This window comes from Lupinus angustifolius, chromosome LG09 (assembly GCF_001865875.1).
Source record: "Lupinus angustifolius cultivar Tanjil chromosome LG09, LupAngTanjil_v1.0, whole genome shotgun sequence".
Lineage (NCBI taxonomy): Eukaryota > Viridiplantae > Streptophyta > Magnoliopsida > Fabales > Fabaceae > Lupinus > Lupinus angustifolius.
The window spans coordinates 11,637,513-11,654,254 of NC_032017.1; the positions used below are offsets into that span (position 1 = coordinate 11,637,513).

Genomic DNA, 16,742 nt, shown 5'->3' on the forward strand with positions numbered 1-16,742 from the left:
TAACAAGAACAGTATAAGCATGCAAAATATCAGCTTCAAACTCGAATTAAAACATCTTGAAATATAAAAGAGAAAATGATAGAAAAGATTGCGCAGAGATTTTATCCTGGTTCGTTTTGCTGTCCACTACAAAACTACATCCAGTCCTCCCCTCTGATCTGGGAGATTTTCCTTCTTCACTATAGAACACAATGTACGTTACATACACACTTCCAAATACAAGACTCGAACGCTCCTTTCTTGGAACCCAAAGAACTTAGTCATCCTTGGTTTGACCTTTCCCAAAACCGCCTTCAAGAAAACATTTCTTACCGCAATTCGGCCACAACCAAGGTATCACTCTTTATTCCAAGACCTCCAAGTCTTTGTGTGAAGAACACCTTACCTAACCGCAGCTAGTATTTTCCCAATCCTTGAATAACAATGCTTTGAGTTATAAATGAGTACTTAATACTTGGATATTACAATAAAGATAAAAGACTAAAACCTAAGCAAGAACTCACAAGACTTTCTAGTCTAATATGAATGTACATGCATGAGGTTTCTGAAATTATGCAATCATACTATCTCTTTTTCTTTCCAAGAAACACAAGAATGATGCAAGAAAGGTTTTCAAAGAAACATGCAATATGAATGTGAAAACTAAAGTCTTAGCATGATCTAATCTTTCTCCTAATGCAACACTCTCTAATAGTTTCTAACAATGATGATCAATTCTCTTTTCTCTGTGTTTTTCACTCTTAGCCATTTCTACAATTTGCCAAAATTTATAGAAAATAGATTTTGCCTCTAAAAAGGTTTTTTCAGTTATGCAGTTGAAACAGCAGAAAACAGACACGTTAATCGATTAAGACATGGGGTTAATTGATTAATCACTGTATTTTAATACATGATTAAATGGTAAACTACATATATGTTATGCTTAACTCCTATACATGTTTTAGCAATTATGTTATGTCTAATATACACATATAACATGTATGATATGCATGAACATATAATAAACTATATGATATCTCATTTCAGTGGATTAGTTACTTTATTAAGTCTTGTGAGACTCACACCTAGGTTTACATAACCTAGACTCAATATCTATGGCAAACATCTTAGACTTCTAAAAAGATAATAAAGAATTATAACCTAAGTCTAATAAGTTACCACTTGAATCCTCGGCATGTTGATTGTTGAGTCATCTTCAAGCTTTAACTAATTCCTTGTCTTCATTAAAACATTGGCAAAACATTGCTAATGCAATCATTGACGCTCTGCACTTTCAGATGACTTACATTATTTTTATCATGTTGTGATTACCTGAAATTTTAGTTAGCATATACTTTTTTCTGATTGAAACAAAGTACCTGTTAAGCAATCACTAGAATATGCTTAAAACATTCTTCTATGCAAAACTTGATAAGGATGACCAATTAGTATTCTTTTCTGCTGTTTTAGAGAAGCCTCATAGGCCATTCTATGGATCTTACATTTATGTTATGTTATTTATCTATTTTGCTGAAGAGAATGAGTTTGGTGTAACGATAAGGTTGTTGTTGTAGTAGTTATGAGGTCATTGCTACAAATTGTGGAAACAACTTCTCTTCTTGCTGGGTGAGGCAGCATATATCTGTCATATCTTGACCTCACTAAATGGAAATTTCATGGGTCACCTTTATTTATCTATCCACCTATCCGGTTTTTAACATTCTCTAGTTAAACTTTGAACATTTGCAGAGTTGTGTTTTGTGGTGTGTTAATAATAATTCTTTTAGAAATGACTGTTTAATGTAAATTGTCAACAATGAGCTTATTGTTGACTCTATATAGTTCATGCCTATTCATTTAGGCACTTTCAGAAAAGCATTGATCTGTTATTCTCTTGTGCTCCCTTGTTTATTATCTCCAACAACAAAAATTGACCAGTTCTACTTGTATAAGCTTCACCATCGCAATGATCAAAAGCAACCCATTTTTGATGTTTTATGAATAGTATACGATTAGAATATCAACACATTTTTGCTGTATTATGAGTAGTGGAATTAGAATTTTTTATACGGTGTCTCTCATTTGTTCATAAATGTTGATTTTAATCTCAGGTAGGGGTTTCAAATTTTAATCCTTGTAAAAAATAATTTTGTCTCCAGTTTTTATACAGTGTCTTTTATTTGTCCCTAAAGATTGACTAGAACAATTTTTGAACTCATTTCTTTTCCTAAACCCAAAAAATATGACCATGCATGGGTCTAATTAGAATAAGTATGGGTTAACCCTAGAAAAATAACAAGCTTGAAATTATATAATTATCTTGAAACAAAAATGACAAGATAAAAATATTTTTGAAGATTGAGAAAGTACATCAAGATCAATGTTTATATATATATATATATATATATATATATATATAAATAAGATGAGAGATTTGTTTACACCTAAGTTTTGTTTACACTAATTACATTTAATTTCAATCATTTATTTTCTCAGATCCAATGGACTAAATGAGTGAGTGCAATAAGTTATTTAAGATTTTTCTTTTTCTCTCTCATCATTTATTGCATTTACCCATTTGGTCCGTTAGATTTTAGAAAATGAATGGCTGAGATTGAATGTAATTAATGTAACTTAACTTGAATGTAAACGGATCTCTCATCTATATATAAAGGTATTTGAATATCCTTTATATATATAACCATAAAAATGATCTACATAGTGATAGAGAGTATTATATCTTTACAAAGAAATCAACACGAAGTAGTAAGAACAAAGCAGGTAGAATTTAAGGGTATATTGTTATTCTAGTTGAGAAATATGAGATAGAAAATTGAAATCATAATAGTTAAGGGTAGGCATGTGTTACCCGTTGTGATGTGTGAGATTTGTCCTCCTTCATCCCTAAATGTTAATTTTTGGACATAAATTTGTCTCTTTCAATGTAATGGCCTATAGTGATTCCTTCAGGGTAGAACGAGTTTTCAGGTGAGGTTAAGCTTGTCATAAGTAAAATAAAAACAGTGTTAACTATATGCAAAGACTAAAATTAAAATAAACAAATTTATATTGATTTCAAACAATATTTCCTTTAAAGAAACCAAACTAAAAAGACTACTGCTTTAAAAAAATATTTAAGTTGAGATAAAATGATATTTGTTTACTTTCCGATCTACACAAGCACCCAAATTGTTAGGGAAAATATATAAAAAAACATCCTAAACTTTATATCTTTTATAAGTAGATATTATGGTCTATTTTTTTCATAATTATCCATTAAACTTTAACTATGGATGAAATTTATCTTTGCATAAAGATAATGTTAAATTTAAAACAATGAAAAATTCTAACTTGTACATTTTTTTTAATTTTGACTATTAATTATTTTATTATTATATATATATAACAATATTACTGTATTAACTATTTTTAACTCTGAACATTATTTATTTTCTTCTTCTCAATCAATTTTGTATTTTGATAGTGGTTTTCTTCGGATATCAATATTGACTAATCTACATTATTGCATTGTCTGTTGTGAGTCTGGTTGTAGTAATTTGTTTGTTATCTATGAGTAATTTAACAATGTATTTATACACGTGTCAATTTCACCAACTGATAAAGTTTAAGAAATAATTAAGAAATAAAAATATTTTTTACTAACTACTTGGAAAAGGCATAAAGTTTAAGAGGCTTTATGCACTTCTATTATCTATCTACATATCAAAAAAGCTCATGTCACATTAGTCTACGACACATGTCGCAACTTTGTACAAAACTTTCTCAATTAAAATACCTAATTGCCTAATATGCAGCCTCACATATAAGATAAAAGTATTCCTACCAATTATTTGAAGACTCATTAAGAAAATTATAATAATATTAATATCATATAATAAAGGAAATTGAATATATTTTCACATCCACTTTTTTCCTCTTTATTTCTTTTCATATTCTCTCTTCTTATCTATTTCAAAACACATAATATAGGGGATTTGAATCTCTTTCAACATCCACGTTTTTTTCCTCTCTCTATTTCGTTTCATATTCCCTCTTATTCTCTATTTCATATATCTTTCTTCTTACCTATTTCATATCTACCTCTTATTCTCTGTTACATATCTCCATCTTTTTCTCTCTGATAGTTGCAATTGAATGTTTCCTTCTTCGGGTGTACTTTGCCATAATCACAAAAAAAAACATATGTAGTCATCTTTGTTAGACTTAATCTGATGATTTTGTATCATACTATCAATCTTCACCATTGTAAATCTGTTTTTATTTTGTATATATGTTCTTTAAATTGCATCTTTCCATTGAATTTTTGTTTATTTTATAGATATGTATTTATTTTATAGATTAGTTATTTTTTTCATTAATTATTTTGTCTATTTTCTTCATATATTTGTTTATTTTGTAGATTCATTCTTTAAAGTGCATTTTCATTGAATTTTTGTTTATTTTATATATATGTTGTTATTTTGTCATTAGTTTTGTTATTTATTTTTCATTGATTTGTTTATTTTATATATGTTCTCATTGATTTCATTATTTCATTATTTGTAGATTTATTATTTTTGTAGTAATGTGATTGAAATTTTCGTATAATATAGCTTATTAATCATTTCATCCTGAATCTTCAGGAAGTAAGGTATCATTTTGAGAGTATAGGTTTCTTATATGATGTTGAAGTTCTCTCATTGTCCAAATTGATTTAGCTTTTCATAATACGGTAAGATTCACTGTCATTTGATTATAATTTTTATTAATATTTTTTGTTGTTATAAGGTTGTGTCATTAAGAAAAAGTTTATCTTATTTGATTATAAAAGAAGTTATCTATATCTATTTAGGTTCCCTCAAGTCATATAAATGGTGTTGTGCTTTTTGAATCTGCATTTCTGTATGATTTTGATCAAGGAGAAATGTTCATATATTCCCTTTTTTCAATGTCATTTACAAGATTTGGTTGTGATTTTAGGTACATACCTACAATCAGTGGCGGATCTTCAACAAAATCTTAGGAGGGGCAATAATATTTAATTAAATAACAAAAATATAAATTAACATACATGATGGATCAAAGATAAAATTTTCAACTATTTTTTTCAAAATAAATTACTATGTTATCTGTAAGAAATCCATCTGTTATCTTACTATGTAATTTTGTTTAGTTAGTTATATCCAAAATGATATTTATGTAGTGGTTGAATCATAATAAATAAAATAATACGAATAACTTGATAATATAATATATGACTTATGATAGAAAATATTTTTAAACATTAATGGCTAACATCAAGAATAAAAAATTGACATTGACATTTCAAATTAATATTCATTTTCATTAAAACTCATGGAATAGAATTTTTGGACTATATATATATATTATCAATATTCAATTACTTATAAGTATTCTTAGGGTATATATCATCAATACATACATAATCCCTTTCATCAAACATAAAATTATTATGAACTCAAACAAAGTCATATTATTATAAGCAATATCAACATATAAGAGAATTTGATCTATTATATATAATTTTAGAAGGGCCACACAAGTTGTATTATATTTATTTATGAAGCTACAAATTAAAGAAATATGTGAGTTTCAACTTGTATCTCCATAAAGATGTCATTTAGGTGTAGGTAAAGGGAATATATATGCTCCAAAAAGTGTGTCACTCTATGTGTCACATTTTATAATTTAAAAGTTTAATAATTAAGTATTTTTATGGCTAAATACAATAACTGACACATGAAGTGATATACTTTGTGAAACGACATATATATTTCTGTATGAAAACAAAAGATAAATAGATTTTTTTTTTTAAATCTAGGGGGCAATTGCCCCCACCTGTCACTTCCATCCTCCGCCACTGCCTACAATAGCAACATGTACCGGAGAACATGACCCGAGTTAAGTTAAAATTTTCTATATTATGAATCATTGGTATCTTGGCTTTATTACCAAGAACATGATCACATCCAATATGTACGCATAATCACTTTAAAGGTCCATTTTCCAATTTAATATAATTTTTTTTTCAGACACAACATATTAAAGTCCAAACATAACTTATTAGTAAATTCATATTCTATAATATTCAAAATTTTCATAACTATAGTCAATGTATAGGATGGGGAAATCACAAGTAGATGAGAAGATTCTCAACTATAATGATATTGTGCTTAGGCAATATAAATAGACATCGAATGATTGAGTTATATTTCACTTATCTTTCTTCATCTCATCATTCTTATGATATATTTATGGTTCCACATAGGGGTAAGCATGAGACGGGTTGGGACGGGTTAAGCATGGGACGGGTTGGGACGGGTTAAGCATGTCTCTCACCCGTCCCTAAATATTGATCGGGTCAATTTTTGAACTTGAACTCTTCCCTAATTAGGATGTGACACGTGAGGGACGAGTCCAAAATAAGACAGGTCAAGATAGGAACGAGTCCAGGTTGGAAAAGGACAAAATGACAAACGTAATTTTTTTCCTCAAATCTTTAAGCATGCACAATCAAAATTATCACAATTTATATATAAACTCAACTAAAACCTGCATCCCACATACATCAGTATATAAACTATAAACCGAAAATTACATCCTTTAAACTAAAAACTATCACAATCACGTGACTGAAAATTATAAAAGGCACATTAAAATTTTCAAAACAATTTAAAATGTCAAATGTCAACATAAGATGAAGTGTTCTTGTAAATGATAACAAAAATACATGCGAATTGAAATGACAACAATATACTAATACTCAAAAGTTCACACAAAAATGAATATAATATCTAGCTATTAACTGAAAAATGAAACTTAAATTGGAGTTCACACAAAGTACACAAAAACTAAAAATTAAATATCCATGGTTGCATGTTCTTCTTGATATATAATTATTCTTGATATATAACTATATACTTGGATGTTGTATATTTTTCTCTTTGATAAATCATACTATGAAATTAAATTATTACTTGATTTCTAAAAAAATTACCAAATATTTTTAATATTTCTTTAGATTTTCAATGTTATTTACTATTATGAAAGTCACATTGTTAAGATGTGGACCATTCTATTGGGTGGAGCATACTACCATTATAGGTGTTCATTTAATTGCAGCTTAACCAGCTTTGACCCATGATGTGGATCTGGTTGGTTCAAGCATGCCACTCTTATAATAAGCACCACATCAACTTTGTATATATTGCATTTTGTTCATGATTTTTTTTACATCTTTGGTTATCTCACTTGGGAATGTCACTTAACTACGTTTTCGAGATTTTTTCTATAAAAAAAATCCATTATTTCTTATTTCACTAAGAACTACTCATATAAGATTCAACTACAAAATACTTCAATTCGATATTCAATCTTTATCCATATATAATTGTTAGATAAATAAATGAGTCCGTAAATAAGTTTATTTTCATGTAAGAGAAAAATAAGTTTCATTTTTTGGTTATAAAATAAGTTTCATTTTAAATATGCATGAACATAATCCGATAATTTAATTTAATTCATTTACTTCAAAGAATTTAAATTATTGATAAATCATATATTTAGTAGTTATTTAAATTTCTCAACAACAAACAAAAATTAAAGAGATTTTCCTAATGTGCGCTACACTTTTAGAAAAACCCAAAATGAAAATAAAATAATTCCAATTAATATATTAAGAATGAATCATATTTATACAAAATGTCAAAACCTAAGTATGTTAATTTTTTCATAAACATTCAAGTATAATTGTATGCGTGTTATGTTTTATAGTTTCTTTGTTCACTTGATGTTAGTTATGATCTTAGAATCTTTTTAAACGAAAAATGTAATAATAGTTGAATACTTACCAAGTTGAATACTTACCAAATTTATAGTGACTGAAAATCTTTGAATGCACGAATTTGGCCAATTTTTGTTTCTTTTTCACTTATGGTAATTGCTAGATGAGAAATGTTGTAAAATGAGTTAGTTTTTAAAGTATATAAAAAGTAATGTACGTTATATAATCTTTATAAATTCATTGTAAAACTTCTATTTGTCTCATTTTTAACTAGCATGAATTTAACATATGCTAGCAGAATCAATATTAAATGAGTAACAAGTCACTTTAGTAATTAACATTGAGCTTATCATTCATTTTAGTCCCTTACAAGTGAAAATTACAATTTTAGTCTATAATATTGTAGTAGCTCTTTAATTTAATCATTCTAGATAAAAATTTCATTTTTAGATCATCATTATATTTGATATCAGTTAATTAAGTTTATGACAATGTTTGATATCAGTTAATCAAGTCATCTGAAAGGATTGAACTAACTGACATCAAACCTACCAAAAAGATAATTTTCATCTCCTATATAAGATAATTTCAATTAAGTTGTACTTATCAATAAAATTAGTCACTTTTATTGTTTTTTCATAAATATTATAAGATTAAAATCATATAATTATTTAATATTATTCATTGATAATCTCGATAACAAAAATATATAATAAAAAATTAACATGTTCAAATGGAAATTATAATAATAAATGTTATATAAAAAATAAAAAATATCTTATAAATATAGATAGTATGATTTTAAAACATCACCATGCTATTAATATTATATTTTTCATCGAATCAGTCAATGTATTAATATGATGGTATAATAGTTAAAGTGACAATTCACTAATTAAATTTCATAACAGTTAAGTTAGATATATATATTATACTAATATTAATGTTAAAAAATCAATAAAACAGACAATAACTACTTTTGTTTACATTATTTGTTAAAACAAAATCTGTCACTTAACAGTAGACCATATTTTAGAAGTATGAATAAATGTAGTAGTCGTATGTTTGATCATCTATACTAATATTTTGGTACAAAATTAATTCATTTTTATAAAAAAATTAATTTTAAATGAAAATGATAAGTACAGACAATACTGTAAGTAGAAATCTATCAGTTTGAATGATTTAGCAATTTTAAGTAATATAATTGTATGAATGATATAATTATTTTACCATACATATATTAGAACTTATTTTCTGGTTGAACCAGCTAGTACAAATCAATTTTCACAACACTAATCAAAACTTTTAAATTAGTCTTTCAAATATTGATGTGCTGGTTTAAAATTTTTTAACCTGTTAACAACCCATTATTCATATAAAAATGATTTAATAATGGTTATAGTTAGAATATCGATTAAGAAATATAAAATTAATATTAAAAAATTTAAGTCAATAATTCCTCATATATTAAATTATCAATTTTCCTAATACAAATAACCTTTTTAATTTCATATTAGTACTTTTGTAGAAAGATCAGTAAGAGCACAGTTAACTATTACACATTTCACTTAGAAGTCAATATTAGTCTACCTTAATAAAACTATATATTCGGAGTACCACATTTGGTAGTTATGAGGATCTTTCATTTAATAAAGATGAGCATACTTGATGTCTCACTTTTTTGTATCATTCTATGTGTTATTATATTGACTAATTATATCTTTTGACATATAGAGTGACACAAATGAATGAGACAACAAATGTGAACTCCCAAATAGAGTAGTCTTTTGAATTAAACTCTCCTAATTTACTCAAGTCCTAACACACTAAAATTTTTATCCTGAAATATAAGTATATTTTATATTCACTAATACATATTATTCTTTTTACCATTAATAAGAAACAATCACAATATTAAAAATGTTGATGAAGTTATTTTTCAGTCAAACGATACATAATAGTCAGGTAAAGAAAAATTTGTATGAAAATACCTGTAACACATCACAAGACAAGTATATTTTAAATTAAATTTAAATAGAAGATTTCTAATTCGCTACACCTGTCGCTACCCTTTTACATATTCACTTACTAAGGAATCCACCCTTTTCACAGCTAGTTTTTTTGGTATATTTTACACAGCTAGTTTTTTATGGTATATTTTACACAGCTAGTTACTTTACCATAACCCTATCATCTACAATTGAAACAAACGGCGTCAATCCCTACGGCATTAAATAAAACACATCGACCGTAACAATATTCAAACTCCGTCTCATTCTCCGCTTCTCAGATTCAAAATTCGTCCCGAACCTAAGGTTCGAATCCCGAGCCTCGTTATTCGCGACCCTATAAATTACAAAACCGAGATTCTCGATTCTCACACATTCTGAGAGAGAAGAAAAACATTGACTCAAAATTTTCTGTAACAGAAATCGGAGATTTAGGGTTTTTCATTTTCGGCAAAAATGGCGGAAGAAAAGGAGAACACGGTGGTGACGGAGAGGAGTGCAGAATCGTTGATTGAGAAGATCACTGACAAGATAAGTGAGAAGATTCACAGTCACGATTCTTCTTCCTCTGATTCCGATTCCGATTCTGAGAAAACGATTGCTTCGGCGATTAAGGAGAAGGTGTTTCGGCTTTTCGGGAGAGAGAAGCCAGTTCATACCGTTCTCGGCGCTGGAAAGGGTATAAATCTCTCTCTATATCTCTGTTTACTGTGTTTACTTGTTGTAGATCTGAGATTATTCAATGGAGTGTATATATGATTTTTTGTTTAAGAACAAAAAAGGTAAGGTTTAAAATGATACGTTTTGTTAAATTTTCTGATGAATCTAACAAATTTTATTTTGTATTGTAACTGCATTTGATTAAATTGTTTATGAATGATCTCCTGAATAAGGATCAATTTAATTATGAACCATAATAGAATGACTTTCTTGTGAGAAGCTATGTTTGACTTGGGTAAAAAAATCACTTTTTGTAACAAATTATGCAAAATTGTATGAAACTAATTGTTTTGTTAGTAGTATCACTTTCATAGAATGACTATTTGTTTGGAATCAAACAATGTGATTGGTTAATAATAGTAAACAATGACTTAAATATGCTCCTTTTCTACAAAAATCAAGCCTTTATTCTATCGGCTCGACTATATAGATGAACGACGTTATAATGTTCTATCATAAAAGTTTTTCATTTTCTAAATAGAATTTTCGCATTTTAATTTGTAAACATGTCAAGATTAAATCTGAAGTTTTTGGTCCTGTTTTTTGTTGGAATTAATCTTTTCTAATCAGACAAATATTTTTTCATTATTTACTCATTGGTAAACATATAATATATGTAGTTACATGTGTTTTTGTGATAGCTCTTTTTGAAAATCAATTAAATAATTGCTTGCAGCCGCTGATGTGCTTTTGTGGAAGAACAAGAAGGTATCTGCTGGTGTGCTTGGTGTAGGAACTGCTGTTTGGATCTTGTTTGAGTTGCTCGAATATCACCTTCTCACTCTAGTTGGCCACATTTCGATTCTATTGCTTGCACTTTTGTTTTTGTGGTCAAATGCTCATACCTTTATCTACAAGTAAGAAAGGCATCTTGTTAATTATTCAACCAAGGCGTAGTGATGTAATTTTTCAAGCTATGTTTTTATCTAACAGTGTGTGATATAAAATAATCGTGTAGGTCTCCTCCTCAAATCCCAGAAGTTCGTCTTCCCGAAGAACCATTCCTGCAAATTGTATCTGCATTGAGAATTGAAATCAACCGGGGATTCGCCGCAGTGCGTGACATCAGTTCTGGAAAGGATTTGAAGAAATTCCTCATTGTATGTTACTTGCAAACCTCTTATTCCATTCACATGTTTTTTTTCCATAAGTAATCTTCATGTATTTTCGCAGCTAATTACTTATAATCCCCAAGTTGTTTTCTTGGGTTTTTAACTTTCTAAACTGTTATATCTATGATACCAATTTTTGGTGTTTTGTCTAGTTTCAATTAGAAAATGAACTATCATCATGCCTTGGTTGATTTTATGTTAGGTTATTGTTGGGCTGTGGATTCTATCAATTGTCGGGAACTGGTTCAACTTCTTGACCTTGTTCTACATAAGTAAGGATAATTCACACTCACTTCAAATTCTTATTTTTGTTTTATTTTGGTATGAACTTCACTGATTCATATAATCTTCATTTCTTGAACAGTTTTTGTTTCGTTGTTCACCGTACCCGTCACATATGCTAAGTACGAGGATAAGATAGACCCATTGGCAGAGAAGGCACTCCTTGAGTTCAAAAAACAATATGCTGTGTTTGATGCTAATGTCTTGAGTAAGATCCCAAAATCTCTGAAGGACAAGTTAGCTTAGTGTTTCAGGATTTGTACTCTTAAGATAGATTGGCTCAACCTTTCTATATCAGAGCCTCATTTCGTTTATACCAACCATATACACCAACCAAGCCTTGCTCAATGTTGGGGTTGGTATGAGGCTGGTAGAGATTGATGTGTTTTTTTTTAATTTTGCTACAAGCATATGGGTTTTGCTGGCTTCTAATGTTGTTAGACTTGTTTTGGTCCTTGAATTAGTCATTGAACTAGTATGTGTAACACATGAGATGCATGGGACAAAGTTATTTGATGGAGTAATTATTATATAAATTATTACTTCAACACATACATATTTCATATACATATCTATCCATATTAATCAAAAATAAAGGGGAAAGTGCTTAGATGCTCCAACTATGACTTTCGCAAATAAGTAAGAACTATTTTTCCTCCATAATTAGTTCATATACTTAAATTATGAATGATATTAATCTTTAAACTCGTCGTTGAGATATAACCATATTCATTTTTACTAAATTGGCATCGTTCATTTTTATTTATGAATTAAAACAAGCACATCTTCTATAATCTACTTGTTGGTTATTCCCCATTTGAAGTTCAGTGTCCTTGAAACCTGAAAAACAGGATTTTGGAATTTAGAATATGTCTTCCATAAAGCTATTAGAAAAATGTTTTCTTCAAACTCAATCCATGTACCTAAAATTAAGCTGCATAGAGAACAATTGTTCTCTTCAAAACTCAAACATGAGAAGGGAAAGAATGAAGCAAGTGAGAAACTAAATCATACCTTCTCTTTAGCAATCTTTGTTGCATATTGCTCTGCATCCTGCTTTCTGGCGTAACAGAACAAATGTCTTAGTTAGTCATATAAGTTCACTATTAAACAGGAACCCATCAACACTGATTGTACTTGTTGTTCAAAATGCGTACAACTTCCTACGTTCTTAGTTTCATGTTAGCATCGATGGAAATAGTTATCAATAAATTAACTGCCTAGTATATGAGGTTCACAAGTTGTGGAATTTAGGGATGATAAATATATACAACATTATCGATGCAAGTGAAAAGATTATTTACCTTTTGGTTACAAGAAAGGGCGTTTTTGGTTTGAAGATATGCTTGATATTTCATGTTTTCATTTTCAAGAAAAAATTCATTTCCATGTTTTTATTTTTTTCAAAACATATTTGTTATTATCATTCTCAAAACTCTTCACTTTAAACTTGCAAATAATTCATTTTTAAATTTTAATCATTAAAATAATCAAGTCATTGACTTTATAGAAAATCTTTATATTGTTTACTTGCATTTTCTTTTTTAAAGAAATCTATGTCAATAATATATTGAATACGATTTAATTGCTAGACTTAGTCATTAGCCATTACAACGACGTGTGGAATGTCATAATGAGTATATTACACTTTCAGATGTTCTCCAAAAAGTTCAAGTTAAAATAAATTAGTAAAGTGTCATTAAACTCAAATTGGTAAATGACTCGGTTAGAGTATTGAGTTAATGAGTCACTAGTTGGACTAGTGAGTCAATTGTTAGATCAATTAACTCAATTTACATTAAAAATTCATAATACTAACTAACATTATTTAAAAAATTTGTCCTCTAAATTGACAAACATTACTTTACCTAATTAAACAATCAATCACAATCACAAAATGTCCCAAATAAGTTAAAAACATTGTCAAACAATACATGTTTTATATTTTAATTGCAACAAAAATTAAAAAGAAGTTTAAAATTTAATTAAACAACTAAATTTTTGCTAAAAAATAAGCTAACAAATGATAGAAATAACTAAAAATAAGTTGAAAGCACTTGATTTTTTCTTATCTCGAGATATCATCCTTTTGATAGTTTTATTAATAAAAAAAATTGATTGACTCGACTGGTTCAACCATTCGAGTAATTTGGGTTTACATTGACGGAGTCGAATTGAGTCATTCCAATTTTGATGTAAAATTGGTTAGATGAAAGACTCAAACCGGTCAGATGTTCGGTTCACGGTTGAACTGGTCGAACCAGCCATTTCAAACCGATTTTTATAACATTTATACAAATTCTCTATTATTTAATTTATGTTGCAATAATTTTAGGTGGCTACGATGGTCACGTCAAAGTCATATATTACTACAATCATCATCAAATTATTTCAATAATAACATTAAGACTATGTTTGGTTAAGGGAGAAAAGTAGAAGGAAAGAAAGTGGAAGGAAAGAGAGTTGAAGGAAAGAAACGTAGTAGAAAATGATATGATAATTTTATTGTTTGGTATGATTAAAAATGGAAGAAAAGTGAGAGGAAAGAAAATGCATGTTTAAACATAATATATCTAAAATGACATAAGTACCCTCATTATATAACTAAATTACATAACTAAATATTTATTTAAAATGACAATATATAATTCTATAATATATCTAATTTTTAAATACTATTTTTTAATATTGCAAATTAGATAACTAAATAATTTATTTTTAATAATATTGATTAATATTTTTAAGTCACATACATATGAAGTAAGTTTAATATAATAATTGATGTTTATAAAATTCAATAAAAATCATTAACATTTTATATCTTCTCACCAATGTATCTAAGAAAAATATAAATCATTTTTGACAATCACTTTTATATTTTTAACAATCTCACTTCTATATATTTGCATTTTGTCTTTCTAATTTATTTATTATTTGTCACTTTGTTAGTGATTATGTTTATTTTTTATTTTCATTCCATTTTTATTGACAATACATAATTATTATTTATTTTTTAGTTTAGAAGCAACGAAAATAAAATTAATTTAACGAATTTCACATCAAAATAAATATAAACAAAGAATTTTACTAAATTGTATATATTTTTACATTGATTGTGGTTCTTTTAAATTCATTCACGGTGAATGACAAATTTGAAAATTTTGATGGTTTTCTTTCATTTCTCAATTTTGACATTGTGCTGATTACTAGATAGATTAATTGAAAAATATATTTCATTCATTCCTTATCTTTTCATGTTTAAGGGTATGCATATAAATTAAATTATTAAATGATACAGAAATTTGACATCAATTAACCAAAATAACCAAATTTAATACACATTAAATGCTGAATTAAAAAGAAATTAATAAATAGACGTGAAAAAGAATAGTAATAAATATGGATATAATTGAAAATAAAATATTTAGAATAACATAAAAAGTTAAAATATCAAAAGTAAAGAAATATATGGAATAATAAATTTTTTAAATTTTAAAAAAAATAACATTCGTTCATTATTGAAAATGTTTGAAATAATAATATTTCATTTCCAGAAGTTCATGTTTTCTAAAATATGAAATGAAAATAATAATACAAATCTGTTTTTACTATCATTTTCTGATTTCATAAAAAATAGGTAAAGCAAACACATCGTAAATATCCTTATTGGTTTAACCTCCGCCCATCACCATATCTTTAGGGGGAAATATAACAATGATGAGATTGGTTGCATTCAATGATATTGTTATGACCTGAGCTATGCATTCAAATACATATTTAATTAAGAACCGAGAGCCAAGTTCAAGGCTAAATATAATCGAACGAAGTTCAAGGTCCAAGAAACACGCTTGGGGTATAAGCTATATATACTTGGGGTAAGCTATAAATATATCAAATTGAGATTCAAATGATAACACATATTCTATCTTAAGATTTTTACTACTTCATGTATATTTTTATTAGACAAAAAATATAAACTTAATAATTTAGTAATATAAGCTAGTCATTACCTCAAATAATCCTTCACTTTTGGGGAACATATATCTTACATTGCAAAATAATTTTCAAAATATCTTTCCCTGAGGGAAAATAAAGCTAAAAGATTATGTTTCATCGAAGGTACTATATAGACATTCACCTTTGAAAAATACCGCCATACAACTCCACCAAAAAAGTGTAATAATACTCAAAGTTGCAATCTTTGTTTTATATTAGAATCGGAGTTTGCTAACATAAATTCACCCTTTTTCATGAATGTGTATTTTAGTAATGTGTTCCTAAATATTTTGACAAAATTATCCTGGCTCAAATAAAACATAAGTCTATTGTAATTACTAATTTGTAAGGGTTGTTTTAGTAAACCTATCTCATTCGCACCACCACACCACCGGAAATGTTAGTTAACGGCATATTAATTTCAGAAGCTAGTGCCATTTCACTAATTTCAGCCAAAAACTATAGCACAGTTTGAAAATCAGTAATTTTAGAAGCTAGTGTCGCCGGGTCATGAAAGTGCAATAATATTGTTTGTTATGTTTAGAAACCAATGAAAGGAGGAAAAGAAAATTATGAGTAGGAGTGGGAAATTAGAATGTTAGAAGTAGAAAGATACTTTGAAATGGTTCATTCATCCACTTTGAAATTTACTATCCTCTCTCACCCACCTTCATTCATCATCAACTCTTCACAAATAGTTATCCAATATAAAGGTTATTCAATTATCTTCATTTAAATGCACTTATTCCTTAATACACTCTCATGTTCTCAGTGGAAGATAATTCATTTTTATGGGTATTGCTTTGAAATTGACTTCTTGCAATTCAAGAAACCTAA

General features: G+C 27.7%; 1 protein-coding gene across 1 annotated transcript; it reads left to right on the forward strand.

Annotated features, from left to right (window-relative positions):
- On the forward strand, positions 10,085–12,461 carry LOC109355739 (reticulon-like protein B5). The gene is made up of 6 exons (XM_019598939.1): positions 10,085–10,474; positions 11,192–11,372; positions 11,474–11,615; positions 11,830–11,899; positions 11,992–12,169; positions 12,200–12,461. The coding sequence occupies exons 1-5, from the start codon at positions 10,252–10,254 to the stop codon at positions 12,153–12,155; spliced, it is 780 nt and encodes a 259-aa protein (XP_019454484.1). The 5' UTR covers positions 10,085–10,251; the 3' UTR covers positions 12,156–12,169; positions 12,200–12,461.

What these genes read in the sequence shown, in the direction of transcription:
- LOC109355739 (XM_019598939.1), top strand. Translation starts at nt 10,252, where the DNA reads ATGGCGGAAGAAAAGGAGAACACGGTGGTGACGGAGAGGAGTGCAGAA. An exon ending in CGTTCTCGGCGCTGGAAAGG is followed by an intron (nt 10,475 to 11,191) that starts GTATAAATCTCT and finishes AATTGCTTGCAG; the next exon opens with CCGCTGATGTGCTTTTGTGG. An exon ending in CTTGACCTTGTTCTACATAA is followed by an intron (nt 11,900 to 11,991) that starts GTAAGGATAATT and finishes TTTCTTGAACAG; the next exon opens with TTTTTGTTTCGTTGTTCACC.